The sequence below is a fragment of the Falco naumanni genome, chromosome 1 (genome assembly GCF_017639655.2).
Source record: "Falco naumanni isolate bFalNau1 chromosome 1, bFalNau1.pat, whole genome shotgun sequence".
NCBI classification, from domain to species: Eukaryota; Metazoa; Chordata; class Aves; order Falconiformes; family Falconidae; genus Falco; species Falco naumanni.
In genome coordinates this window covers 103,854,487-103,881,899 of record NC_054054.1, presented here as the reverse complement: position 1 = coordinate 103,881,899, position 27,413 = coordinate 103,854,487, and the positions used below count along the sequence as shown (strand labels likewise).

Here is a 27,413-nt window from a genome sequence, read left to right as displayed (position 1 = left end):
ACAAGACACACACAGCCTGATTATTAAAAACAGTGAGCAAGGGATTAACCCTACCAATTCAGCCACTGTTTTCTTTTTTTTTTTTTTTCCCCATTTTTTTCATTTTCTTTTCATTGTTGAAAGCAAATATCTGGCACAGGTGTAGCAGCCATGTAGGGCAGAAGAGCAGCTCTCCCCAGTCCCCATCCAGGTGACTCACCATCCAGGTTAGCTGGATGGAGAGCAATAGATCAAGACATCTTTCCGTCACTGCCGTTGGGAAAGAGAAAGCCAAAACCAAACAAGCCTTTGCAATGCTGTAGAGATCCTGTTTGCAATCTTGAAGAGATGAAGGCATGACCTAAATTCAGGGCTGTTTTTCAAAGAAAAGCACACAGTTAATAGGAAGGCTCTTGTTTCTGATGCAAAACCAAATGCTTTTCTCAGTTTCCAGCGTTTTAGGAAGCTGGCTGCAGGTGGCTTTGCAAGCAAGTGAAAAAAGACCACAGAGACACACTCCCATGAGAAAAGACACTGAAATCAGCAGTTACCCATCACCCAGACACCATCAGAGGAGCAGGAAACTGAAGGTGTGTCCACACTGCAACATGCCAGACATCAAGTCCGAGTTTTCACACAGCCGTTTTGTCAGATGATCTCCAAGTAGCTCCCAGGCTACAGCCGATTAACCCTTCCAAATTCCCCTAAGGCATTTCCAGCTTACAGGAGAGAGGCGGTAAATTTAACTGGCTTGCCTGAAGCACATGGCAGGCCAGAAACATCTCATTAGGTCTGACCCAGGACAATACTTGAGCTACCTGACACCTCCTTGCTCAAGGCAACAGAAGCAGTGGGGACTTTAAATCCTTATCAAAGACACCAAGATAGACTTTTTTCCCCACCTTACGCCTATCATTTTTGCATCGTGGACACAGTTTTATCTACATGGAGCACGTCACCAGCGTGGCAACAGCTTCTTTTTCCCTTGATGTAATATATACACAAGAAGTAAACGTTATCTGGAAAATTACAAGTTTGTGCAACTCAAATATATTTTTAGAACTGAAAAAGCATCAGGAGCTTTAGTGCTATCATCATTTCACTGCTCTTGGAAGTCCAGGAGACAAAAATATACAGGTGGTATCACACCACACAGGTTACTGGTATTTCAGAGCACTCACTGATGTCTCCCTTCTGGCACACACATTACAGCAGCACAGCATAACCTGACCTGCCAGCAGCACACATTATAAAACAGCAGCTCGTATGTAATCCTCAGCATTAAGGCTATTCTACCACCACAGTGATATGGCAAAAAATAATTGCGCTTCTAGAAATTCTCACCTCCCAAGCCCTTTGAGACTGCAATCACATGAATCACATACTGCATTCGTGACAAATACTACCAGGAAAGCTGAGGTGAAAGACCATATGCTAAGAATATGGGATAGTCTAAAATAAGCTTGCTTTGAATTTTAAGAAATAATCAAACTATGAAATCAATTCCTCCGCTCTCTGCCATTTGTTACATATTGAAAAAATAAAATACACAACCAACCAAACCCTCCCCCAACCCCAAACCCACAGCAAGCTCCAGCTTACAGGAGTATTGGTTATAGGAAAATAACCTGTCATTTAGTACTACAGGGCAGGATACCCAGAGCACCACAGCAGAAGTCTCTTCCAATTACTGTCAAAGCTTTTGTAAAAAGAAAACAAAGAGCATGCAAAGCCATGAAGCAAGTGCCAATCTATTGCCAACTCTGCTCCCACAAAACTACTCTGTTTTTACGTTTACACTGGATGTGGGATGGAGAGAAAGGCTCCAACAGAGTAGTCTTGAGTTTCAGGGCTTGCTTTTCATTTCTCTGCCACATTTGTTTCATGCATTTGAGCATTTCTGAGCCTATAAGCTACAATTCTGGTTCATAACAGTTCGGCAGGCAGAGCTGAAGTTAGGAACGGCCTAGAAGCTTATCCAAAAGGGCAAATTATGAAAGGTAAAGGAGAATAAGGCCCACAACAATGGCACTCCCTGTCCCCGTTCACAGCAGGCTGTTCAGAAGGAGCAGCAGTTCTGTTTATGCTATATATAGCAAGCTCCCTAACCTTCCTTGACACATTAAAATCAGAATTACAGAAGACTCAGCACTCCAACACTGCAGGCAAGACAACCTTCTTGGCTGAGAACCATCATGACAGTATTTAACAGACAACTTCAACTTGTGACTAACTTAAAACTCTGGAGTTTCACCTGTTAACCTCAACAGGACCAAGCTGCAAATTCTTTGGGGGTGGTGAGAAGATGGGAAAAAAAGGATTCTTTCCAAGTTAAGAACAAACGAAAAATCATCCAAGATCCTTAACAAGTATCCTCACTGAACAGACATCAAACACCTTTTCTTTAATTCAAACATACAAAACTTACTTGAAGGCTTTAGATGTGAAAAGTGAAAACCAGAGGCGATTAAGAAACATTTGCCAAAGCAATTTTCCTCAGTCCACAAGCTATAACTACAGTATTTCACATGGCGTGCATGCACACATGCAAGCAAATGTTCCACAGATGTTTCAAATTCAAGGTAAAGGGAGGATAAGGCTGTGGCTTAAGAAAACTATTTTTGAGAACAAAAATTAATTTTTAACTTCCTCACCACTGCTAAAACAAGGCACACACAAGCCGTGGAGCCAAGATTCTCATTTAGCAGCTATCTAAAAGGTTTCGGAGTGGAAAACACTAGCGCCTTCTGGGAGAAGCAGGGCTGCAATGACAACACGGCTGGCGCATGCAGTTATGCAGAAGTGCCCATGCCAGGCCACCCGAGCATCTCCATAACCAACTTTAGGTTTAAAAATGTGCTGCCAGTGCTCCCAGGCAGCATTACACATTAGACTTTTACCCCAAATTTACCCAGTTGTCTCCCCTGGTTAAGGGACCCAGGGAGTGCCCATCCTGCGCCCTGTTCGTGGCTGCCTCCTCTGTTCAGCCTGGCCCACAGACACGGCCAGGCTCAAGCGGAGCTCCAAGCCCCACCGGGCACCACGCTGCAGCAGCCAGGCTCAGAAAGCCACCTGTGACGAGCTCTGGGGCAAAACAGGCCTGCGTGACAGCACTGCCGCAGCACGGTGCCTAGGCCGTGCAGCTGCCCGCAAGCAAAGTCAGAGATACCTCATGCTGGCCCAGTGAAGCCCATGAAAATCTCTTCTGCATGAACATCTGGCTCAGGAGCTGAATTTGGTATTTCCTATTACAATCCAGTGTCTTCAGACTAATCAATCAGCTTTCCAAGCTTATTGATCCATCTTAATCAAGATGCTCCCTCAGCCAGCCTTGACAAGGTCCAATATTGTTGTCTGAAGTAGGCAGGACACCTGGCCAGCAGAGAAGCTGTCCTACCAGAGGCCAGTTTCCAGGCTTGCAAATTTTTCCTCCTGCCTCCAGAAACAGGCAAGGCACAATAATGCAGCAGACACCGAGCAGAACCCGCCACCCATCAACCACTATGCCCTGCTCCCACACCTTCCCTGTGCACCAAACGCCATGCTCTGGGCCACAAAGGAGTGTCCTCCTAGCCCTCCCTCTGCCTGGCCTTGCCAAAAAAACACCAAATAGGAGATCTATGAGCCCAGGAACAAAATTCTCCTTGCCAAAAAGTGATCAAAACAAATGATATTTTATAGCTTAAATTAAGCTCCTGCGACAAATGGATAAGACAAATTTTGCAACGCTAGTTAATTACAGCATGTAAAGCATTTAAGTGACACCTAAATTACATTTTACAACTTTGGATGACAGAGGCAATCTTACTCAGTGTACTCCCACCGAACATCCTACCTAGGTCATCAAGCCTTTGCAATTTTCAGTGGTTTAGAATAAGCCAACCTCACTGCAACAGTTTAATGCAAAATAGATTGTACCTGTTCCTAGTAAAAAAGCAGTTTTCTGTGATACAGCAGGATGCTTTCCGGCCAGGAACATTTAAACAACTCACAACAGCTTGCATTATTAGCACTTGAAAATAATTGTCACACACGAGACACATTTTGCTCATTTGATTATCATCATGCAGATGATCTGTTTGGGTCTTCTTGAGTGCAAAAAATTATCAGCGAACTCTGTTGGGTCTGTGGGTTTTTTATATCCACTTCTATTTCTAAACCTCTGAAATAGCCAACACCCGTGTCTCTAGCTGGTTTCTAAACAAGCTGAACAGTAGTTTGCAAACACAAAGGTTTGTGTGTCCTCTTAAGCTGTTGGAACATACGCCAGTAATTCCCAGCACGGACCAACTTCTCAGTCACTATCTCAGCAACAGAAAAAATGGAAAAGCAATCACCTGCTCATCACCTGCTAGGCAGCAGGCAAATGGGGTCTCTCACCTCCATGACAGAGGCTCAACCCCAATGACTTGGCGATAGTGGAAATCGCTTGCTACAACACCTGCAAGTAGGGGAAAACCAAACGCACAGGATGCAGTGCTACATTCCAATCTTGGTCCTCACTATCCTGCTTTTCGGATTTGAGGTTTTACAGCTAGGCTTACTGAAAAGAACAAAGCTCCCTGGAAGACAGCAATTGAGAAAAAACTGACTGTGAAGAAATCTTCATCTTCTACCCCTCCTGCTCACTCCCCTCTCCCCTTTATTTTTATTATCATTCACAAACCTCTTCACCTGTGGCTCAGATATCCTGCTTTAAGCAGCAGCAATGAAAAGTTAAGAAATCTATACAATTCTCCTACTATTCCCAAGGCTCTGAAGAGCAGCTGTCACATCGATCAGATGGGCTGTTAACTTCATTCTGCTGCTGCTTACTTGTCTATACTACAGAAAGTTTTATCACGCTAGCTATGCTGGCACATCCTCCTCCTCCACAACATGAAAACAGCTATTGCAAGACACAAGCACTTAAACCACCACCGCTCAATCTGGCTGAAAAACATGGAATGAGCTACACCCCACAGAAACCACCTTTATATAATGCAGCTGCACCTACACGAGGTATGTCAGCCTTAGTCCTATAGGGAAAAAAAACAGTCATTGCCTCCACTGACAGTCACACCAGTATGGTTTTTTTACATGTACTTGAGCCAGGAGAAAACCCAGGACTAGCAGTCAAGACACTTGAGCAGCCTGCCTGCAGACCAAGGTATATATATGGTATTCACTTACATACCGGTTTCTTCATGCCCTAAAACATCATTATTTAATTTGTTTAATCAGGGACTCTGCAAATCATGTTCTCTCCACTGCTGCTGAGTGGATTTTTTTCCCATGCTTGGTTCCTCTGCAAACAGTGCTGTGGAGGACACTCTTGTCAGAGCAAAAGCCTCATCTTGCACTTGCCTAACCAGAGGAACTCATTTGTGAAAGCCTGCTCACTCCAGCAGGACATTTGTGCCCAATACAAGTGGGCACATGTACAGCTGCTTCCTTCAGCGTCGTTCTGTTGGCAGCTAGGAAAGGAAGGGGGGGAAAAATCATTAAAAAATAATTTTAAAAAATTATCAAAGCTCCCTCCTACAGTCACCACAATCTAACAAGAACTAGTGACAGAAATAAGATGTTGCCAGATTTTAAAGGCAGTAAAGATGAGTCAGTACACAGAGGGAGAAGACTTGACACCGCAGTTTTTCAGAGGATATCTGCACATTAAATACTGCGCTTCACTGGCAGGCTTCCTGAAGGGTCTGCAGGACATTTGGGCAGTCAAAACAATGAACATGTAAAATAACACACTGGACTCCTGGTCCAGGCCTGGCTGATGGTATTAAGCTCTGAATACTTCATTTGCATACAACAAAGATACAGCTAGTGAGCATTCAGGGCTGGGGAAGACATTATTTACCCTTGCGCTCCTCTTTCACCAGAGGCCAATAGGCAGACCCTCAGGACACAGCAATCAATACAGAACAATCCATGGATCAGTCTGCTGCTTTGGTGAACAGAGATTCATTTCTCCCAGGGGTAACCACTTACTATATCAGAAAGGCCAATCAGTCTTAATGCTTCCCTCAAAAAAAAAAAAAAAAAAGTCAATATCTTATTATCCTAAGTTCTTGAAAAATAAAAAGTTGCCATAATTAAGTGAACCATGAGAACACGAACTAAATCAGTAGCAGAACACAGATCAGCACCCATAAGCACTGACGTTTTCTTGCTTTTTCCATAATGCTCAGTTACAGGATTGAAACACTGGGGGTGGGGGGGGTGGGGGGGGTGGAATATTGGTACCACAGGGCATACTGACATACTGAGACTAGAGGAGAAAAGAACGGCAATGGATTCTGTGCAATGCATCCAAGCCTCTCCCTTCCCACATTAAAAAATAATAATCAGGAAATATGCCCATTTCCCTCTCCACTCCTAAATATACTTCCCTCCCAAGTAAAGAACAAAGTCACAGTTTAAAACAAAACAAAACACCTAAGACAATTTAGTTTCTTAATATGGTCCTGTTTACTTTGGAGCATTTCCACTTCGCTTTTACAAACTCCTCACTCTAAACAGAGCCAGAAATGCCCTTTTGTTAAGAAATCAAAGCAGAAATTCTCACAGAATGCCCCAGTAGCTGAGGCTCAAAGGAGTATTACCAAGTATCAAGAAACCTCTCGCAAAATCATCTGGGGCACTATCCTTTCTCTCGACCCTAGCTTTCCTCTTGAAAAAAACCAAACCTATCTCAAAGCTGTCATTTTGATAATTTTTATTTTACACGCATACACACTGTATTATCAAACATCAAGAAGCTCCACTGACACCTCAAGTTACTTGCACATGTTGGCAAAACCAAAACTGTCCCTGCTCCATCCAGTTCCCTCATCTGGCTGCTCTTCACAACACCTTCTAAGCCAGATGTCTCCTCTGCACAAACAAAGCCAATTTTCTTCAATTCAGGAGAGACATGCAATAGGATTTTCTTTAGACTATACAGAAGACAGTTACTGCATAATGTGGCCTATTTAAAGGGACTTTGCTCAAGTCAAATTCAATAATTTAGGAGATTTAAGAGCAGTACACATTCAAAAGAGAAAACTCGAGTTGCCTAGGCATTGTGTGCCTTTTAGCTGCTGTCCTCAATTCACTAGACCAGTCTTGATTTTGCAAGGACAAAGGTTTTCATCTTTTGAGAACATTTATAAGCAGATAATAAGAAATTAGAATTCTAATCCACTCAAACGTCCACTACTGAAGTTCAGCTTTCAAGCAGTACAAAAAAAAAAAAGTACTCACACGTCAGTAAAATTGTTAGCTTAGAACATTGAAATGAACAACACTGCTAAGCGAAAAAAAGAAGTTGGAAACTGTACTGCATTGAACTCTGTAGATTCATCGATTCGCATGCTCACCAGCAGACCTCTCCATTTTGCAGAATTCACTGAGAGAAGCACCATGACATGACAGACTGCACACTGCTCTCAGGGACAGCGACATGGCTGGAGACCATATTCTGCTAGGAGATGGCTGAGAAATCCTGCAGAGAAACCCAAACTCCTTTCTTGTGCTTTAACTTCTGCAGAGTGGCATTTGAATACACACCAAGGGAAAGCAGAAACACAAACAGCCAAACCCCGTTCCTCCTGCACCCCTAAACCACAACAAAAAGGGACCTACCACTTCCTACACCAACTCTTAAGAATATCCTTGTAAGTACAGCCTAGGTTGGCGTTTCATTTGACACTGCAACAAAACACTTGCCCGCTCTTCACTTGCGAGCACACTTGCTCGTTTCCAAACAAAGATCCAACAGCCCACTGTAAACAGCAGAAATCATTACCGAAAACTTCAAGAAAACAGGATTCTATGCTAATGTTTTTGTAATATTTTGTAGCATTAATATAACTCAAGCCTGTATGACTGAGACAGTCACCGATTTCATCTCAGCCCCAGACATTTCTTCCCATCCTGTTTTCGTTATGCTGTTATTAAATAAATGGCAATGACCTTGCCTCCAAGCAAACTTCCCGTTTGCTCTACACAAGTCCCTACTCATCAAATTGTTGAAGGGGCTATGTTTGTCAGGCTGAGCAGAACACACTTGGGTGGTTCACTCTTTTTAAAAACTATCAACTCCCCATGTGTCAGATGGCAAGTTTAATTTAGTAGGCTAGGAAAATTACTCAGTCTTGGAAAATCACTGCAATATGGTATGTATCTAACTCAGCGAGTCCATCCGACATGCAGGGCTGTTCAAGCTACTGATCAGTCCCACCGTTGGATAGCTCTTGCCAGCAGCTGCATCTATAGTAACAACTAAAGTATACGTGACCTTTTAATTCTCTTACTTCCTCCCAGCAACAGATTAAAATGTTTCCTCCATTACTGAGGATTTGCTACACGATCATCACAATCAGCTGAATGGCAGTAAGCAGAATAAACACAGTCTCTATCTCCACAATCAGAATAAAGAGGCAAGTAGGAGCTTTTTCATGTTTATTTGCACTGCACCAAGTGTGGTGGAATATAAACCCCGGGACTGCTAAAGGGCAGTTTCTCTGTGCCAGTCAATTAATGCCTGGTATCATTATGGATTTGTATGTGGGCAATGCAGGCATCTATCTGCTAGACACTTTTGCAAAAGACACAGCGGCCATTAAAAGGCCCCAAGAAATAGAACCAAAAAAATATTATGACGGAAAAAATAAAGAACCATAAACAGATAACAACATGTACAATGCTCCAAAGAGACCCTGTAGACTCAGGGGTCCCTTGTTCGACTGAGATACACCATGAGCACACAAAGTTCTCAATGCAAACACAAGTAAAAACTCGTGCCATGGGATTTCAAGCATTCTGCTTAAATGCAGTCAGGAGGACCTGAAAAATTTAACGAGAACTTTTTAAATTTCCAACCATCTCACACAAGTGAGAGGAAAGGGAGAAAGAAACACAGCTTACAAAGCAGTTCATCAGAGCACGCTACATTTTACTATGGCATTAGACATCTTTCCACAGAACAGCAGAGAATATTTGCAGATGCTGTCAACGTCCTCCAACTCACCAAAGGAAGACAGTTTCTTTGAGCTCTCCCAGTGCAAGAAACGCTCTCAAAAATGAAAGGTTAGGATGCAATAATCCATATCCACAACCATCCTAAAGGTCTAGGTATTAAAAATCTCCACACAATAATGTAGAGCGCTTTGGCCCTGACCCAGCAAAGCACTCAAGCATTCAGCTATTTCCCCTTCAACTTCAGAGGGACAGTTTACATACCTAGAGCTAGTTCATGTCACAGGGCTTTTGCTGGCTCATGATGAGATAGCTCAAAAATGTCCAAAAGCCCACCCGTGGTTCAGCTTCACCTTGCAAAACACAGGATCTCCTTGACCACCTCCTTAGACAAAAACAGGAACAGGGGCAGGACACTGACCGGAGCCAAAGCATGTCAGTTTGACATGCATTTTCCAGCTGCAAATAATTTCCCTTCGTTGAAGAGAGGGTGCATGCTGAACAGAGGAAGACACAAAGGAAGAAGTCAGCAGGCAACAGCCACTGTAGCACTACATCACACAATAAGCTGTCACTGCCTGTGGGTTACTCACCCTTGGAAGGTCTGCTCACCACAACTGGACCCCAAGACAAGCCCCCCCCAGTGACACCTCTGAGGACACAGCCACAGCATGTCCTACCTCTGCTGAGAGGATGGAGGATGCTTTGAAGGAACGGTACCTTTCAGTCCTGGCCTATTGCTTAGCTAGCACCGGCAGCCCAGTTCTCATTTCTGAGGCAAAGGAGGTAGAACTGAACTGGTGCTGATGCTTATCTGGGGAGCTTTAACTTGCTTCATTATTAGTAACAGCTTATGCTAAATATTCCATAACAAGTCCTTTCTATACCACCTGCTGGAAACTATCTGTGAGAATGCAGGCAAGGCATGGTGTGTTAATGTAGTGATCCATTCATTTATTGCAGCATGAGGAAGAACACTCCCAAACACGCACATAGAGGGGTGCTGGCTTATGATGCTTTGCAGTGCTTTTAGTGTTCTTGCTATATTAAAGTTTAATTACTTTTTAACTTGGATATTTACATAGAACATAAAACAGAAAGATAACTGTCAACCAGCCAGGACCTCTTTGGCAGGACTTTGAGATCTTATTTTACTCTTCTGGTGATGGCAGCTCTGGCAAAGAACTGCTTCAGTTCTGTAAAATTATGTCTATAGAAGTTTGATCCCTTTGGGGAGACTGCCAAAACACCAAGATTAATTAGCAACTTACCTAAAATACACTCTCTATTAGATAGATCTTAAAGGGTTCCTTGTCACAGACTGCTTTATAAAAACACATTTTGAAATATTAATGAATCTATATGACATAAGACGACATTTTGAACTCTGTCTCAGTGCCCATTCTCATCTCCACACTAAATAAAATGACTTTTATTAGTATCATGAAAGCTCTGCACTTACATCAGCTTTGCAGAGTTCTAGCCAAATCAGAAAATAAACTCACTCTATGGACAAATACAGCACCATTATGCTCCCAGCTACTGCAACATCCTCAATCAATATAGCTTCAAACATAAATAAGAGGACAGGAATGTATTCAAACTGATGTGTGACCACAGCGCAAAAAAAATTGCAAAGGCTCTTAGTAACTGTGTTGAAATGTACACTCCTAGTATTTCCCCAAAGGAAAAGAACAAAGGACAGGTATCAAATCATTTGCATAAACCCTAGGAAAAAGTTACAGAATAGAAACTGTCTAAGTGAATGTCAGCACAAGCGAGATGCAGGTAACACCTTACTCCTGGTAGCAGTGGGCATTTCATTTACTAGTTTTCCTTCCTGAACTGGTTCCAATACCACTTGCCCACCAGCTGGGTTTCCCAGGGAAAAGCATGGTTGTTCCAGTCCAGACTTCCAGAGAGTCCGTGCTTCAGCCTGTTTCCAGTCCAGAGCTGGCACTTGGAGTGTGCACTTGCCTGCAGATGCCTGCATCAGCAGTAAGCCTGGGTACTGCAATGCAACCAGCCACACATTTTCCTTCTTCACCCGATCCTCAGACTATCAGAGTTAAGTTTTTATGGTAGAAGAGGTTCACGGACTCATCCAGCCCCTTGGCAGCCCCAGCATTTATGAGAATGCGGGGTGGGGGGCCACTGCAGTAAGAACTACACCACAATTAACAATACACCACCGAGGGGGTTGTGCTGTAACAGCATCAGAGGCACAGCCCAAGACTGCACAATTACAGATAGACGTTACTGTAGCTCATCATACCGATGCTGCTAAAAATAAACTAGGAAGACATTCCTCACCTAAGGCTCAGGAGGGTTCTGGTATGTAGCTGAGTCATGCAACAATCATTAAATTAAACACATCTTGATCCCTGGTTTACGCTCCATCAGCACAAGCCAAAAAAACAAGCCTTTTGTGCATACTGAAAAAGCAACACTGCACCCACTGAAACAAGGCACAAGGAAGTAATTTGAAGGTCAAGGTCCCCTGGAAAACAATTGCAGTAGTAAGACCAAATTGCATTAAGAAAGAAGGAAGCTAGAACAAGCTCACACAGATTTTTTTCTAAACAGAATTTGAGAGAATGTGTTTAGTGCTTGTGGAAGACATCAGACTGAAAGCAACATCCTTAGTCAACAGAACAGCACAAGCCTCCCCCACCTGTTAGCACCACACACATTCTGCCTGGCTGATCGCAAGGCTTTGCAGTGCCAATGGGATCATCTGTGCCAATGGGATGATCAGTTTAACACAATTCATTAGCACTAGGTCAACTCAACGGTACAACAGAAGCTCCATTTTTGATGACTTGTTGTTTTCCATACCAGTCTTACCACTGAAGACTATATCCCTAGCTGTCATTTTTTCCCAAGCTACTTAAAGCACATATATGTATGCATGTAGGTACTGGATTCTAGAAATGTTAGCTATACTTTACTCAAGTGTAAACACCCTGTTGGTAAGAGAAAGCTAGCAAATCTCCCTATATGTACAAAAAGATTGTGATGTGTGCACTGGTCCTGTTTTCCTACCACTGCAGACACTTCTGCTGGCCATTCCAGAAGTACAGAGTCACAGGTAGGATGACTGATTTCAAGGACCCCAGTCCTCAGAACTGCATCCAACAAGCTGGATTAGACTACCCAAAAAATTCCATTCTTTACTGCCTTCATTCTTTTTTACTTCAATTTGTAGCGCTTCTCACACACTGAAGTCCTCTTGAAAAGCTTCACCATAGCTGCTTACAATCTAGTGATTTCATATAGTTTCTATTCACTTCTTTCTACAGTAGACAACAGTGTAAGAACACATCATCCACAGACATCAGGCAGACCACATTCTGAGAAGACAGCACAGCTTTAAGTTATATGTTGGTTTAACTTATACATATGGGAAATTAAGGATCAACAAGAGTTTAGCTAAAAGATCCCAACTGCTACTGTAGCAAAAAAAAAAAAAAAAGCACAAAAAAACCAAACCGTAAAACCAAACCACAGCAAAACCCACCAGATTTCTCAGTTCAATAAATTAAAGACATCCAAACATTAGCATGTTCATTTTTTAAAAGCCTGAAGCATTTTAACTTGCACACAGGCACCTTTGGGACAGCAGTTGTCTTTAGCTCCACACTTCAAGAAATGAAAAATAGGCCAGCCAACCGGTAACACTGAACATTCAAAGCACCAGCTGCCAGTCACAGCGCAGCTCATAGTGTCCTGCAGTCAGTGTGGTCTCACAAAAGGTGAGGAGTCCAGTTCAGATGCGTGAACTGCCTGAAACAAGGTGTTTCTGCAGATCCACTGTCACATCTTCATCTTGTATCTTTCTGATGTATAGGTTTAAACAGGTCCTAAGTGAATTCAAGGTGGGATGACAGCCTCCCACCCCGGGTCAAGCATCCCTGGCCCTTTGTTCCGCCGCTCACAAATTACACCATTCTCTCCAGCTGTTTCCTTTTCCAGGGAAACGCTGTATTACTGTCTCCTGCAGGCATCCATGCTCCAGGAGTAACATCAGAGGAATAGAACTTGGCCACAGGTACAAGCTTCGGTTCCAAGTTCAGTCTCAGTAAGACCATTGCAAGTTCACCTTTCCAGTTTGAAACTTGTTATACAGGTTGTGCTTTCAGCTAGGAAAACCTACCAACCCAACCACTGTGAGCCACGTTTAAAACTTCCTTAAGAGCTCTCACCTCTCAAAGTGCTGTTTGTTTTATCGCACAAATTACTTCAACATGGAGGTGAACAACCTTACTGACACTTTAGGCATGTAGGAACAGTGTCAAGAGGAAAAGGGCTGACTTGATGTCAGTCACAGTATCTGAGGTTTTTGTTCTAAAGCTGCCTTTTCTTCTGCTAAGCTTTGCATCAAGGTGCACCCTCTGATGCACCTGCCTTTGGATATCTCCAAAGGACCCTTCTCTACAGCAGTCACACCTGCCAGAGAAAGGCACCTCCCAGAAAGGCATCGGACAGCTACAAACACCTCTGCCTTCACAGACATGACGCTGCTGCTGAGGGTTTGATATTCTCTGGCTTTTAGAGGTGAGCAACTGAGGGAGACAGGACACACAGAGGCTGCAGCAATGCAAGACCCAGTTCCCCAAGTCATCAGCTACAGCCAACAGTCTATACAAACTCTGCCTTCCAATATTCTCGTACTCACTTCACGGAGCCATAATTTCATGTTAACAAACACTGCCGTTTGATGAAATAAATCATAGCTTTCACCCTGTCACTCCTGGCCCTGAACTGAGTGTCCCTGCGCCCTGAACAAAACCAGTGAATTGATCAAAATTAATTTTAACACAGCAAAAGGGCGGGGGGAAATGTGTCCAAGAGGAAAGTAAGTTTTCAGTCAAATTATCCTCGAGTCCATTCTCCAATATAACTGCACGAACACTCGGGCACCAGACAGACAGCAAGCTTCCCAGGGTCAGGGCAAATGGCTGGGGCTGGAGAGGCCAGACGGCTCCTCTCCAAGGCAGCACTAGCTGAGCAGCATTTGAACAGCTCCTGCATTTCCTCTCAGTTACAGCTGCGCAGAAATTGAGTTTGACAGACCTGCAACAACCCATAACAGAAGGCACAGGAACAACATTTCACATACATTTTGGGTTTGCTGTTTCTTGACAGGAGCCCAGGAAGGTGCAGGCTTTGCTGTACACTGTGTGACTTACCAAGCACAGAGGGAAACACGCTGCAACTTCAACCAGGTCACTTAGTGATCAAGTTTGACTTCCCACCAGAGGCCCCAGCCAGACCAGAGACCCCTGAAGTAAAAGCTGGACACGTATGCCAGTGGCCGTAAGATCTTCCCTTAAAGGCCTTAAGAAAACTCAGGGACCAGGGCAGCTGAGAAGAGAGATGAAACAGACTCCCTACATCCATGCTGCTCTCACAAACTCCCAGGTATTTGGGGTGAGGAGGAAGAAACATGCCCTCCTACATCCTCCTCATGAACCACTTTTCCTTTTGTTCAAAACTACCCAAAAGCCCAACCTGAAGGTACATGCACTTCTCCTACCCCCTTGGGAAGGGTCTCCCCAAGGCTGGCTGGGATAGCGGCCAGCAGCCCTGCTGTGCCAGATCCCCAGGGTTCATTGCCAGGCTAACACGAGACACCTGGCCAGAGCTGCAAGCCTCCACCTTCCCGTGCAGAGCACGGCTCTCCCCAGCCAGCACAGCCCTGAGGACTCCCTGCCAAAGGGATCTGCAAAGCCAAGATGTCAAAATCACAGTGGGATTAGCTGTTCATACAGATGCAGCAGGCATAGCCAGAACAATCAGCATTAATAGCAGGAGTGTTAGAAGGGAAATTAAGCCTCATGTCTCTGGGACTAAGTTAGTTTAATGACTAGAAGCCAATATTCAGGGCTGAACATGGATGACTACCCCACTTGCCTCTAAACCATGAGGGGTGGCCAAATTATCAGAAGACCTTTGGCGTCTTCAGGACTCTGAGTTAGGACAGCCCTTTTGGTAGCTGAGCCTCTCCACTTCACTCCCCCAGAGGCTGCCAGGAGCTGCAGAGACTCCAGAGGAGGTATCCCCCTGCTTCACCCACAACACCACTTTGCCACATGCACCTACCTAGCTTGCCCCCTACCCCCAAGATACCACTGAAGCACATCTGCATTGAGAATCAGTGGGAAAATTTAATTGAAAACCTGGCAAATCTGACATTTGATGAGGGGAAGACAGAATTCCTGAAAAGGAAGCAGTGTGCAAAAAACTTAGAGCTGCAACTCCAAACACCACAGGCTTTACACAGCTTACTCTCCACGTTGCCTTTGTTTAAACAGTAGTATATCCGTGTTCTCTATCCAGTCTCCCACACACAGCACACTGCACGTCCTCCCCTACTCCTCCCACCTACAGATAAACAGGCACTGGAAACAAAGCTTGAGCAGATAACTGGAAGCCCTGCAAGAAGGACAGTATTATTCCCTGTGGGGAAGCAGATACCCATATAAAGAAGCTGTCTGCTTGGGATGCTGTTCTGGTTTCTTGAGGATGGGATCAAGTATGTGCCTTACAATTAATTTGTTTGTTATTTGTGTGACACATCCTTATTTCTATCCACTAAAATTACTAATAGCTTAATTCACTTTTTTTGTTGTTGTTGTTCTTTGAATCAGAGCCATTTCTTTTGGGTAGAAGAGCCTGAAATGCAATTTACACTGACAATGTAAAGCAGCCTTCCTGTAAACACATACCTTCACGCTTCCTCCAATGATCAGAAACAGTAAAACAGCTATTTATGAAACAGAAAGGTCAATATAGGATGCATTTCTGCAGGGGACACATGCTACATGTTACAGCTAAGGGGTGGGAAAGTTTGAGAGACAGTGCTACTGGCCTAAAGGGGTTTTGGTTATTAACTCGCACTACAGTCCATGCTGCAGTGAAAATCCAGACGGGCCTCATTCTCTGCTCATGCAACAGTGAGCTGTGCACTCACCCTGCAATGTTTTATTGATAAGGCTCCACTAATTTTGTGTCAGTCAGGCACAGGCAATCAACCATCAAAAATCTGATCTATAGTACAGGTGGTTTTAAACTAGACACAGAAGCACATGGCCCAGAAAATGCAGGACAGCTGGCAAGGCGCAGAACAGACTCAAGAAGCCAACCTGGAGTTAGCATTAGGAGGCAAGGATTACAACATGCTACATTAATACAGAGGAACATCTTACCCATAAGAAAGTAATCAAGGAATAAGTGACTGAAGGCAAGCCCTACAACAATCAGGCCTCAACCCTGAGGCAGTTTTTAAACAAGATGCTACCAAAGAACCCCTGTGCCTGTAAATACACAAGCTACTTTTACAACTTCAGTCACAGACCTGAAGCAGCAAGGCTGTATTTGCAAAACCTCTCCTCTCTGGAAGCCCATTTCTCAAAACTGGGCAGCCCTAAAGGTAGGAATGAGCATATTAAGCATCACCTGAGCTGCTGTGATTAAGTGGCTTCTCCAATCGACTGTTTAATACAGCTTCGTTTGTTTGCTTTCCTCCTTACCTGCTGATGTTGCCTGGCTCCCGCTGTGATAAACTTGACAAGAGTATCTACCAATGGCTTACACATGATCTGTAAGAAAGAAAGACCCAGTCTCCTATTAGTGGTTTGCTGACAGACAGGTTTGTTTTTCCAAGCAAAACAGTCTGTATTTTACACAGCTTCTTGAGTAAGAAGAAAATGCCACAAGAAAGAAAAGTGCCCAGAAATCAGCAACAGCTTATTTGAAAGTTAACAGCTTTGCTCACACCAGCACCGAATGAAATCTTAATCACAACAGAATCAGCAGCAAAATGCTTAACTCTGAAAAATCAGGCAAAGATTTCACCTCCTGTGTTCTGCCTGGTTCTAGATTTAAGTCTGCATCTGCCTGATACTTTACGTAGGCAGTGCACTTTGTGTAGAGGAACAGTCCCAGAGGCAAAGGAGAATATGCTGAGTTAGACTGGAGATCGTCAGAGCTTGGGGAAAGATCCAAACCTGCCTGCTGAAGGGGCCAGAAACAACTCTGTCAGGAGGAAAGCCTCCCTGGAGACAGGTTAAAGTTGTCACCTGCAATAAGTCTTGACCTAAACAACCTTTCTAGAGGAGGGGCAATTGTCAGAAAAACTTGAACCTCTGCTCTGCCCTAATCCACCGATTTCTTTGTTTATAGGCAAAATACTTCCAAATCTAGGGGCAAAAGAAATGAGGAAGTATCTGGACTGAAAATACCTTATGGGCATACCTCTAATGCCATCTGTCAGGCACTGGGTGATCTGGCCCTAACAAAGCACGGACAGCAGTTTGCTGCACAGTTCACTGACATATTCCAACCACTGCACCTTAAATGTTTTTTTCTGGGGGGAAGGAAACCTACAAAAAGAAAAGATAGCTCTATCAAGTGGGCAAACCCCAGCTTTAAACAAGCCAGTATCTTCTGTATATCATTACCTTTGTTTTATAAAAGGGGTGCAATGATCTGGACAAGGAGATCGAGTGCACCCTCAGTAAGACTGCAGACAGCAAGTTGGGCGGGAGTATTAATCTGCTTGCAGGTAGGAAGGCTCTGCAGAGGGATCTGGACAGGCTGGATCGATGGGCCAAGGCTCAGTGCAGGTCCTGCAGCTGGGTCACAACAACCCTACACAACACTACGGGCTTGGGGAAGAGTGGCTGGAAAGCCACCTGAGAAAAGGACCTGGGGGTGTTGCCTGACAGCCGGCTGGACATGAGCCAGCAGTGTGCCCAGCTGGCCAAGGAGACCAGTAGCATCCTGGCTGGTACCTGAAATACTGCGGCCAGCAGGACCAGGGCAGCGATTGCCCCCCTGTACTTGGCACTGGTGAGCCCGCACCTCAAATACTGTGTCAGTTTTGGGTCCCTCACTCCAAGACAGACACTGAGGTGTTGCAGCACATCCAGAGATGGGCAACGGAGCTGGGGAAGGGGCTGGAGCACAAGTCTGACCAGGAACAGCTGAGGGCACTGGGGGTGTTCAGCCTGGAGAAAAGGAGGCTCAAAAGAGACCTTCTTGCACTCTGCAACTATCTGAAAGGAGGCTGTAGCAAAATGGGGGTTGGTCTCTTCTCCCAAGTAACAAGTGATAGGATGAGAGGAAACAGCCTCAAGTTGCACCAGGGGAGGTTTAGATTGGATATTAGGAAAAATTTCTTCACCGAAACGGTCATCAAGCAATGGAACAGGCTGCCCAGGAAAGTGGTTGAGTCACCATCCTGGGAGGTATTTAAAAGATGTGTAGGTGATTTTAAAAGACATTTCTGCAAGGAACAGTCACATGGCATCCACAGGCTCTACAAACCTGCAGATGGGATCTTAAGCTTGCTGTCCATGTCAGCAGCACACAACTCTTCTCTTCCCCCTATTTCAATAACTTATGTAGGTGGCATTGTGGTCCTAAGAAACCTGCTATGCAAAGGAATTCTCTCCTGGATGGATCCCTCAGAAGTCTGAAAGCATCTTCCCCCAGTCACACAAGCCTATGCCTCCTCCCACCCTCCAATTCCAATAGATACCAGTTCTAAAACGTTGAAGCCTTTGAGAAAGGGCTTCTGGCAGCTGTATCTACCTCACTCTGACCTAAAAATCCCTGAAGAACTGTATGACATTCAGACCCAAGGCCGGTTTCTTAAAAACTGGCTGTCCTCATAGCGGAAACCAGCTCCAGGCATAGGTCAAGTTTGCAGGAAATCCTCAAACATTTCAGACACTGACTGAACAGACGGCTTGCAGATTAGGTTCCAACTAGACTCTATGCTCTACAGCCTTCTTGGAAGAAAACTGAGAAACTGAGCATGTGGTCAGAGCAAAGCTGGACAGGAGCTACATTAGCTGTTTAAACAAGCTGGCCCCCTCTGTCTTTGTGCAAATCTCGCTCATCTGTGTTGCACCGAATACTAGTAAAAAATTAGCACTTCTTAGGCTATGCTTTAAAGAGCAGCCTTCTGTTCATCTACATTCTCCATGCAGTATCCCAGTCCAAACCATAAATGAGATCCTGGCCTTCTGCAGCACTGCTATCAAAACATGTAGTATTAAGAGTCTGAGCAACTGAAGATCCTGGGAAACCTTACAGCAGTTTTCAAAGCCCATAATGAAGCAGAGGCTTCTCTTCCTACTTTCCCCAGAATGACAACTGTACTTTGGAGCCAGCAGAAGACAACATACTACACAGCCAGCAACACTTACCGGGAAGCGTCTGAAGAGATCATGGAACATGGAGATTGTAAGGGCACTGTTGCGTTTAGTCAAGAATTGTGTCAGTGCTTGCTGATATATTACAGTCACCCTCTCCATATCCAAACAACCTGTGCTCAAAAGCTGTTGGGAAAAAGCAGAACAAAAAATTTCCAGTGAAACACAAGGATGAACCACTAGCAATGAAGTAATTAATTTCTACCAGTGCACACAGATTTTTTCCAACAACTAGATATTCTTGGGTAGCTTTTATGATACAGGCCTATGAGATACAGCACAGAACCATAAAGAAACAAAGTGGGCCCCAAACATGTTCTCCCAAGTACCAACAGCTGTTATGACCATGTCAGCAAAGGGCAGCACAGCTTTCTAGTGAGACTGCACACACTGCATGTAACGTGGTGTAGTGTGGTGGCTGTACTTCCAGGTTTGTGGTGGGCATGGCTAACACAAGGTTCACAGAGCACCCAAAGACCATTCTGAATATGTGAAGAGCAGCTTTGTCCAGGATTTTTAGGCACCCAGCGGACAAGCCCTAGTTCTGATCAGGGATCCAGCAATCCCGGAACTGTGTAAATGCTCTAATATCCCCCTCTGGTGGGGAACAGAATCCCAGACATGCAGCAACCAGCCAAGACCTGCACAGCCTATGTGGATCTAAACTAACAAGACAGGGCTGAACGAAGAGCAAAGTGTGGAGCAACGCAATCCCAACATTCCTGACTGTTCCCATATTGCCAAGGAAACACAGCTCTTTGGGAAGAAAGAAAAATTACGGCCCAAGGAGGTCAAAGCTGTGATCTTCACAACTGTGGATGGGGCTTTCGCGAACCTCTGCCCAAGCAATTTTTCCATGGCCTCATAGCAAGTCAAAGCCATGTTGATGTCGTGTCCCATCCTCAGGTCAAACTCCCAGTGCTACTGCAGCTGAACACAGGCCGAAGTGTAACAGGGGAGACAGATCTTTAAATACATTACCTGGGTTTCCTAGTCAAGTGTCTATACTTAGCACTTACTTGACACACTTGAAGGGAAACAAATTTATTCCTTCTCCCATCAGATGATTACTGTAAAAAATTTCTTCTATAACAACAGCCTTTTTCATAAATTTGGCCACTGCATCATAGGGTCTGCTCTAGTTCCACTTTCCTGCTTACTGACAAGCTCCAGGTTATGCTCACAAAGCACTACTCACTGGAAACACACACCTTTGTCACCAGTTCCCCACTGCAAAACCTTATCGGCCTCAACACAATGTCAACACGAGTGGCACCACACAAACCAAACTGTGTCACCTCCCTCAAACCGGCAATCACTTCAGCTGCTGGCTGTGTCCTGGGCCAGCCAAGAGCACAGCTCTGATCCCACAGGAACAATAGCCTTCCCTGGGAGGCTGCACAAGGATGCTGTGAAACATGTCTCCAGGCTCCACATCAAGCATGTCGTCTACACTCCCCACAGATCTGCCACTTTGTTTTTCTTTCCAGAAAGGCCCGGCACTGAACAAGAGCTGGCCAGATCAAGGCTCTCAGTCTCTCGCTAAGCTGTAGAAACACTGGCTATCTTTTCAGCTGCTAATAATAACTCAGTGTTTGTAATTTCCAGGCCCTCCCTTGCCATGAGGTAGCCCTGTTTTTTTTCCTCGCCCACAAAACGTCAACAGGATTAAGGTGCTAATTCCTGCACACAATTTGAGAGGTTCAGAAGCAAGGATCAGGCTAGCTGGTGAATCAGTATTTGCTAGGTTTCTAGTGGAGGTGACTGGACTGAGCTGCCCAATACATAGGGTCACCAAATTCAGAGACCTATGAAATTCAGCGGAGACAGTAGCTGAAAGGTGACCCAACAACAAGGCTCCCCAAGCAACCAACACCCATAGCACTGAAGAGTCTCCCTGCAAACAACTACTGTTGAAATCAAGGCTGCTCTACACTCTCTTCACCATGAGATAACTCAGCCCAAGCCTCAGAGAGATAGGAGTTCACTCTCATCCACCACTGTCCTGTGCTTTCCTGCCCCTCAGGATGCTCATGGAAAAAATTGGAGTGACTACACTGAAAGATTAATGGAAAAAACAGCAAATCAGCCAGGAAAGGAGTGTAAATATACATCAGGCTTCTCTGGCAATTAACCTCACTGTACATCAGCAGTCACTGGTGGCTAGGGGCAAGCAGGCACTGCAAAGGCAGGAGGGTGAGGGCCAGATGGGGATGGAGAATTTGACAGTTTTATGGAAAAGAAATCACGCAGAGAGGTATCTGCAGGCAACAAGAACAGCTGAGATTGAATAAGGCCCATTCAGTGAAATGGGGTAATGCAACTTTACCAGCAAAAAACCCTGCCTCTAGAGCAGCCTGCTGTCTTACCTGACAAGCCTGTGGGACGATGTTGCTCTGGTTCTCTGGCAAAGGAGTAGGAAGAGTTAATGGCTTATCAGACATGCTTCCCTTTAACACTTTGAGCAGGTATAATGAGGCACTAAAGAAAAAAGGAGAGAATACAGCAGTTACCACAGCGTTACGGTGCTGCTGCAAAGCCACAAGGGCAGCAGCCAAGTGAGGCAGGCAGCTTATTCTGTAACCAAGCTGGGGTTAAAGAGTCCAAGAGGGCCCCTTCTCTCAGTCTAACCCACTCTGGCCAGACCTACAGACAAATAAATCTCAGGAGGCTGCATCATTTCATTATCTGTCACTGCAGTCAGACATACTCCACTATCAGCCTGGTTTCCTCAAGCTCACGCTTTTCACTAACACTGCTTGAGGACTTTTGGTTTTGCCCAGGATTTCCGAGCCTGCACAGCTCAGCCAGTGCTGCAGTACAGCCCTCCCACGCCAGGCTGCTATGTGCCTGGAGAACTCAGAGAGCTTGCAGACAGTCTGCTTGCTTTTTGAGAATCGTCGTGTTAACTGGGCAGGGCTCCGCTCCAGACTGCCACTGCCAGGAGGCTGTCAGGGAGCCACGCAGCACACACAGCCAGCCCTGTGTCACCAGGAAGTACCATGGTGTCTGCACAGCCACGAGTCTGGTGTGCTGCAGAGCCAACACTGCCCAATGGCACTGGGTTGACCATGCAACACGGTATCCACAGCGTACACCACTGTGTTCAGAAATCCCAGACGGAGTATGAAAGTCCTCGTGAAACTGCCTGCAAGTCACAAGAAAGCCTACTAGTACATGGCAGTCCCATTTACACCAGGCAACAGCAGGATTGCTCATGTTCCCCAACACACACATACAGCTTATCCTAATTCACCTGTATTCAGCAGCAAAGGAGTAAATACTGGTATGCAGTCAGGACTCATAATCACTATTATCCTCACTGTGCTATCATGGAGACAGTAAACCACTGCATCTACAGAACAATCATTGCAGATTGCCTACAAATTACAGTCATCCCCGTACTTTATCACGCACTCCCCAAGGAAGCCTCAAGGAAGCACTTCCCATCACAATCTGCAGAACTGTACCAGACTATTTCTGTACCACGAAGCCCACAGCAGATGATCACCAAAAAACGGACATTTGCTTGAAAATGCTTCAGATTGCCAGGATGACTGGCTAGTCCTGACGTGATACACAGATGCTGGCACCTAGCCTGCATCGAGTCTCTCACTTCTCTGAACTGTTTGAACATGTAATATTATGCCTGCTTACAGACGAGCCCACAGCACCAAGCAGAGACGCTCCTTTCACCTATATTCACCTGAAATAATAGAGTGCCACTGAAGAGTCAGTGTGCTTGCAGGCTTTCTTCACAAGCCTCTCCACAAAAGCGTGCAAATCTTCTTGCAGGGCGTCCACTCTCTTGCAGTACTGCTTAGTTCGACACAATGAGTTCCTGAAAGAGCATTAAAATCAAGCCCAAAGCCATTACCTACAGAAAGAGCTCTGGGGAACAGATGGCTACAAACCCTTATCACTGGGCTTAGGATGACACAAACAAAAATGGTGCTAGCTGTGGGCAGCAAAAGAGGTAGTCATTGCTGTGGCAAGAAGAGTGAGGAGACTTTACTGCTCTTCACCTTCAAGCACCTATTTAGGCATTAGGCATCCTCCAGAACTCCCACAAAAAGGACTGGCTGCCTCAAACCCCTGTTACTGCAGAACTGCTTCTCAACAGGGAATAGAAAGCAGCACTGAAAATGCTTTAGAGCAGTGCGGAGGACGTCCAGGAATGGCATACAGAAGACAGATCATGATGACACATCTGTGTCTAGCCTGTATCATGCCTTACTTATGGCTGTGAACAGAGAAAATCTGCACTCTGCCTGTCTCAGTATTGCAAGTTTCGTTCCAGCCACAGCAGCAACTACTCTGTAAGCCCAGGGAGTTGCTGCATGGTCTGACTCAGAGGTCAGAGGCCCATGGAGATACCCAGTGACATGGCACTGTGCTTTCAATACCAATGTTTGTTCTTAAGGTTTCCACCTTAAGGTTTGACACTTGAAGTCCCTTAGTATAGAAAACCCATATCCTTATTTCTTTCCTGCAGGTTATAACTCAGCATTGTGTGGTGTTGGTAATCTAATTCTACACAATCTATAAGCATAGCAATTGTCTTCAGTCTTAGAAAGACCACTTTCTGGGATTCAACCAACACCACTGGTGTCTATCAGGAGCCATTGCCTATTATCTGGAGGACTAAGGATACTTACTTGAAGATATTGGCTGTTTTCTGGAGGAAGTCAATCTCCTGCTTGTCAGAGTCTGAGCTCATGCATTGTTCAATCACCCGAAGCAGGGGCTCAATGATGTCAAACACCAACGGGTTCTCTGATTGCTTAGTCAGGAATGCTTCAATCAGATCTAGCACCTGCAAACACAGTTACTGATGTGAAAACTAATGCAGACAGGGAAACACGACGCATCTACACAGCTCCTTCAGAGTGGAGTGGGCTACATAACAGCTGTAGGGGCAGAAGAAAAGTATTTGCAGCTGAGCTCTGTATAACTTCTGCTATCATTCGTAATGTTAGAGCATGAGAAAATGAAAATTAAAAATTTTTAACTGAAGATTAAAGGCTGTCTGTTGAATTCAGCTTTATTTTGTGCAGTGATACCATCTAGAAACAGCAGTTATGAGAATCACTGTCACCTGGCCAGACCTGTAGTCACTGTAACTTGGCACAGATCTCCATTAGCACCACTGACAGATAGCTTCCACCCCTGCAAGCCCCCCTGACTTCCAGACAGTCCATTAGTATAAAATCAGCCTCTTCTAGCACAGCATCAGAATGAAAATGCAGTAAAGCCAATTTCAAACTTCTACTTGGCTAATCTGACGCCAGACTACAGGAGCCGCTGGAGCTGTCCCTGGCGGCCAGAACGTCCTGGACAGTCCATGCTGACACCAGGTGGCCTAAAGTCAGTATTACAGCCTCAAACAACCAGGGAGGGGGCGTTACTTCTTCTAATCCTCCTGATTTTACTAGTATAACAATCAAAAAATAGCTTACACTGCAAAATTACGAGAGGGATTTTATGCATATCACACTAAGGCACATTAAGCCTGTCCAGTTTACAAAAACTAGCAGGTACCTACCTTTGGGTAGGTGTGGGGAGGATCTAATAAACTGAAGCATTTCAGATCAGCAAACAGAAACCACAGTTCACTTTCTGAAAGCACAGTCCTGCTTTTTGTTTTGAAGTAGGCCTGTGAAACCCCAGGCACTGATCACAATACTGCTGTGCCAGGTGTTGTACAAAGCCAGAGCAATTCAGTCCCAGCCTCCAGGAGCTTATGACATACAGACATGTCCAAGCTGTTCACTGTTAAGTAGCTCACGGCACGCAGTAGGCTATAACTAATGTGCTAGTAAGCCAGAGGTCTTCACACTGTTCACTTATCTCCCACCTTAATCTTGAAATCCCTCCGTAGGATCTTCTCTTTCCGGATCTTGTCTTTCTCATCCTTCTTTGCCTGGATCCGTTTCTGCTGCTCCGCAAAAAGAGTTGAGATGTTCTTGTCAAGAGCCATCATAGCGTCATCATCCAGCTCTTCATCACTCTCATCTCCTCCCTTTGGTTTTTAGAATGCAAAAACAACATATCATCTCATGTACTTCAAAAAGACAGTGAGAACCACAGCTAAGAGCAGACCACAGTAGGGATGTAGCTACCTCTAGACCCAGAATAATAACATGGGGAGGGAAAAACAGATGTTCAGACCCATGAGAAATCTAGCTCGTATTTCCTATCAGGCAATCCTGGCTGCACAGTACTAACACATAGAGCTACAGGATCAGGAAAGAGAAGAGGGAGGCTGAAGATTTGACACCGATTCCCTCAGTGCTGTTGCTCCTTCAGTAAAGAGGTTAATAAGTTGCCATGTCTGTAGCCTTTATAGGAATCATTAAACCACACTTCAATGCTGCTACAGGAAGTCTCCAGAGTGGCCTACAGGGATCAAACTCCTCCACACAGGCCAGCCAATACAGGCACCATGTAGCAGTATCTCAGTGCTTCAGTTCACACCAACCTCATTTATTACAGGCAGGAATAAAAGCTGTATCAGGTTAGACTGGACAAGCTAAAGCACTCAAGACATACTAACAATAAATAAAAGAACAAGTGACTTATTCCCACAGCATGCTTTGAAGATCCTGACCTCCTGCTGCAAATGTTGTGCAAGGATGACTGCCAGGCTTACCACTGCATGGATTCAGACAGGATGTGAGTGTTAGATAATCTCTCACCACCCCAAACCTCCTGGTATCTGTATCAAGGTAGGCAGTGAAAACATACCAAAGTATTCCCTGCCTGGAGAACATTCATCAGCTGACTTCGAAAATCATCATCGACTTCTTCATTCTTTTCCTCATCTCCACTGTCATTCTCTTCCTCAGTGTCACTTTCATCTGAGGACTCCTCGCTTCCATCCTCATCCTAAGGAAGAAAAGTTCATCTTCTGACCCCACCATTCCTCAAGCCCTACTGAATTCTCACATACGTCACTATTCAGAAATAAAAACTCAAGCCTCTCTTCAACCTACTGCCTTGCTTCCAGCCCTCAGATTCGAGTAGACACCTCAGATAATGAGATATCAGGTCTTCGCAAGAGCTAAAGGCAGAACATAATATAGACTTCTCTATCATATTAAATGAGTATCAAAAAGAAGCTTCAAAGTAACATCTGAAGTAACAGCCCCCATCGGACTCTCCTTTCTGCTGATACTTGTAATGCTTTGTGAATTGAATCTCTGCTGTTCTTAAAACCCAAGATTTTGAATTCAGATGGTTGTGCATTACAGCAACAATTGTTTCTGCAAAAAGGAGAGGCCTGTGCTAATTTCAGGATGCAGTCATCTCCTAAGTCATCTATTCAAACACCCATACCTCCAACAGCATGTTCCTTCAAGGCCAAGAGACTAATAAATATGCACTTCCAACAAGCCATTTGTGTGCTGCACTTTTAAAATAAGTCTTAATAGAGCAACATTCATTTAACTTAAGAGTAATGCAATTAAGTCTATTACTACAGTTCAGGAGAAAATTTATTTTTAAGCAGTGAAGTTCTGAAGAGTATCTGTCACCAGCAATGGCACATAAATTACCATGTCCTGTGCAGATTTCATCTTTTTGTCCGATTCTTCCATCACAACAACAGCACTTTCTTCATTCTGCTCCTGGTATGGGTCAAGAACCTGCAAAAAAGAAGGACTTGTGGTTTTCCAGTGTTGCATTTTGTTTTGACACATTTCTTGTGTACAACAGACAGGAATTTCAGCACAGTAAGCCAGCTGAATAATGAAATACTAAGTAAGGGCGCTGAACTTTCTGGCTTATAATATCTTGTTTGTTAATATGCTAAGTTCTTCCTATAAGTGATAAAATAGGTGGAGAAAATTGAAGAGGTTGGTGCAATCACACATTTTAATTTGAATTTGTTAAAAATTATTAGGTTCATCATATAAAGCCCTTCTTTGCAATCCACATATTACTCTCTCAGAAGACACCACCTTACCCAGTAGTACAACCAATTCAGGTTTTCAGTGTCACTTATTTTTAGCACCTCTATGTTTAGGCTTTCTAGAAAAAAAGAAGTTGTTACCATTTATACTCACATATAAAATCTACCAGCTATATAAACTGACTAGGAATTTCTTCAGCCTAAAACTACCAAAAAATAAAGCTTAAAGTTAGCAGATCTCAGGCTCCCATAAAAAAACAAGCAAAAACACCCCCAAAAAACCCAGAAAATCACTCTCTGTAAGCTACGTTTAAAATTCAGCAGCGCACATTGTCATTTTCAAAATC

General features: G+C 44.5%; 1 protein-coding gene across 1 annotated transcript in view; it reads right to left on the bottom strand.

The window, feature by feature from the left end:
- Nucleotides 1–27,413, bottom strand: part of MYBBP1A (MYB binding protein 1a) — a 61,494-nt gene that overhangs the window by 20,561 nt on the left and 13,520 nt on the right. Inside the window, exons 16-23 of the mRNA XM_040613661.1 lie at nucleotides 26,711–26,800; nucleotides 25,902–26,042; nucleotides 25,012–25,176; nucleotides 23,813–23,970; nucleotides 22,861–22,995; nucleotides 21,524–21,635; nucleotides 19,149–19,280; nucleotides 16,464–16,532 (exon numbers count right to left, since the gene is read on the bottom strand). Of these exons, the coding sequence (XP_040469595.1) occupies nucleotides 16,464–16,532; nucleotides 19,149–19,280; nucleotides 21,524–21,635; nucleotides 22,861–22,995; nucleotides 23,813–23,970; nucleotides 25,012–25,176; nucleotides 25,902–26,042; nucleotides 26,711–26,800 (1,002 nt within the window). The remainder of the gene's footprint in view (nucleotides 1–16,463; nucleotides 16,533–19,148; nucleotides 19,281–21,523; nucleotides 21,636–22,860; nucleotides 22,996–23,812; nucleotides 23,971–25,011; nucleotides 25,177–25,901; nucleotides 26,043–26,710; nucleotides 26,801–27,413) is intronic.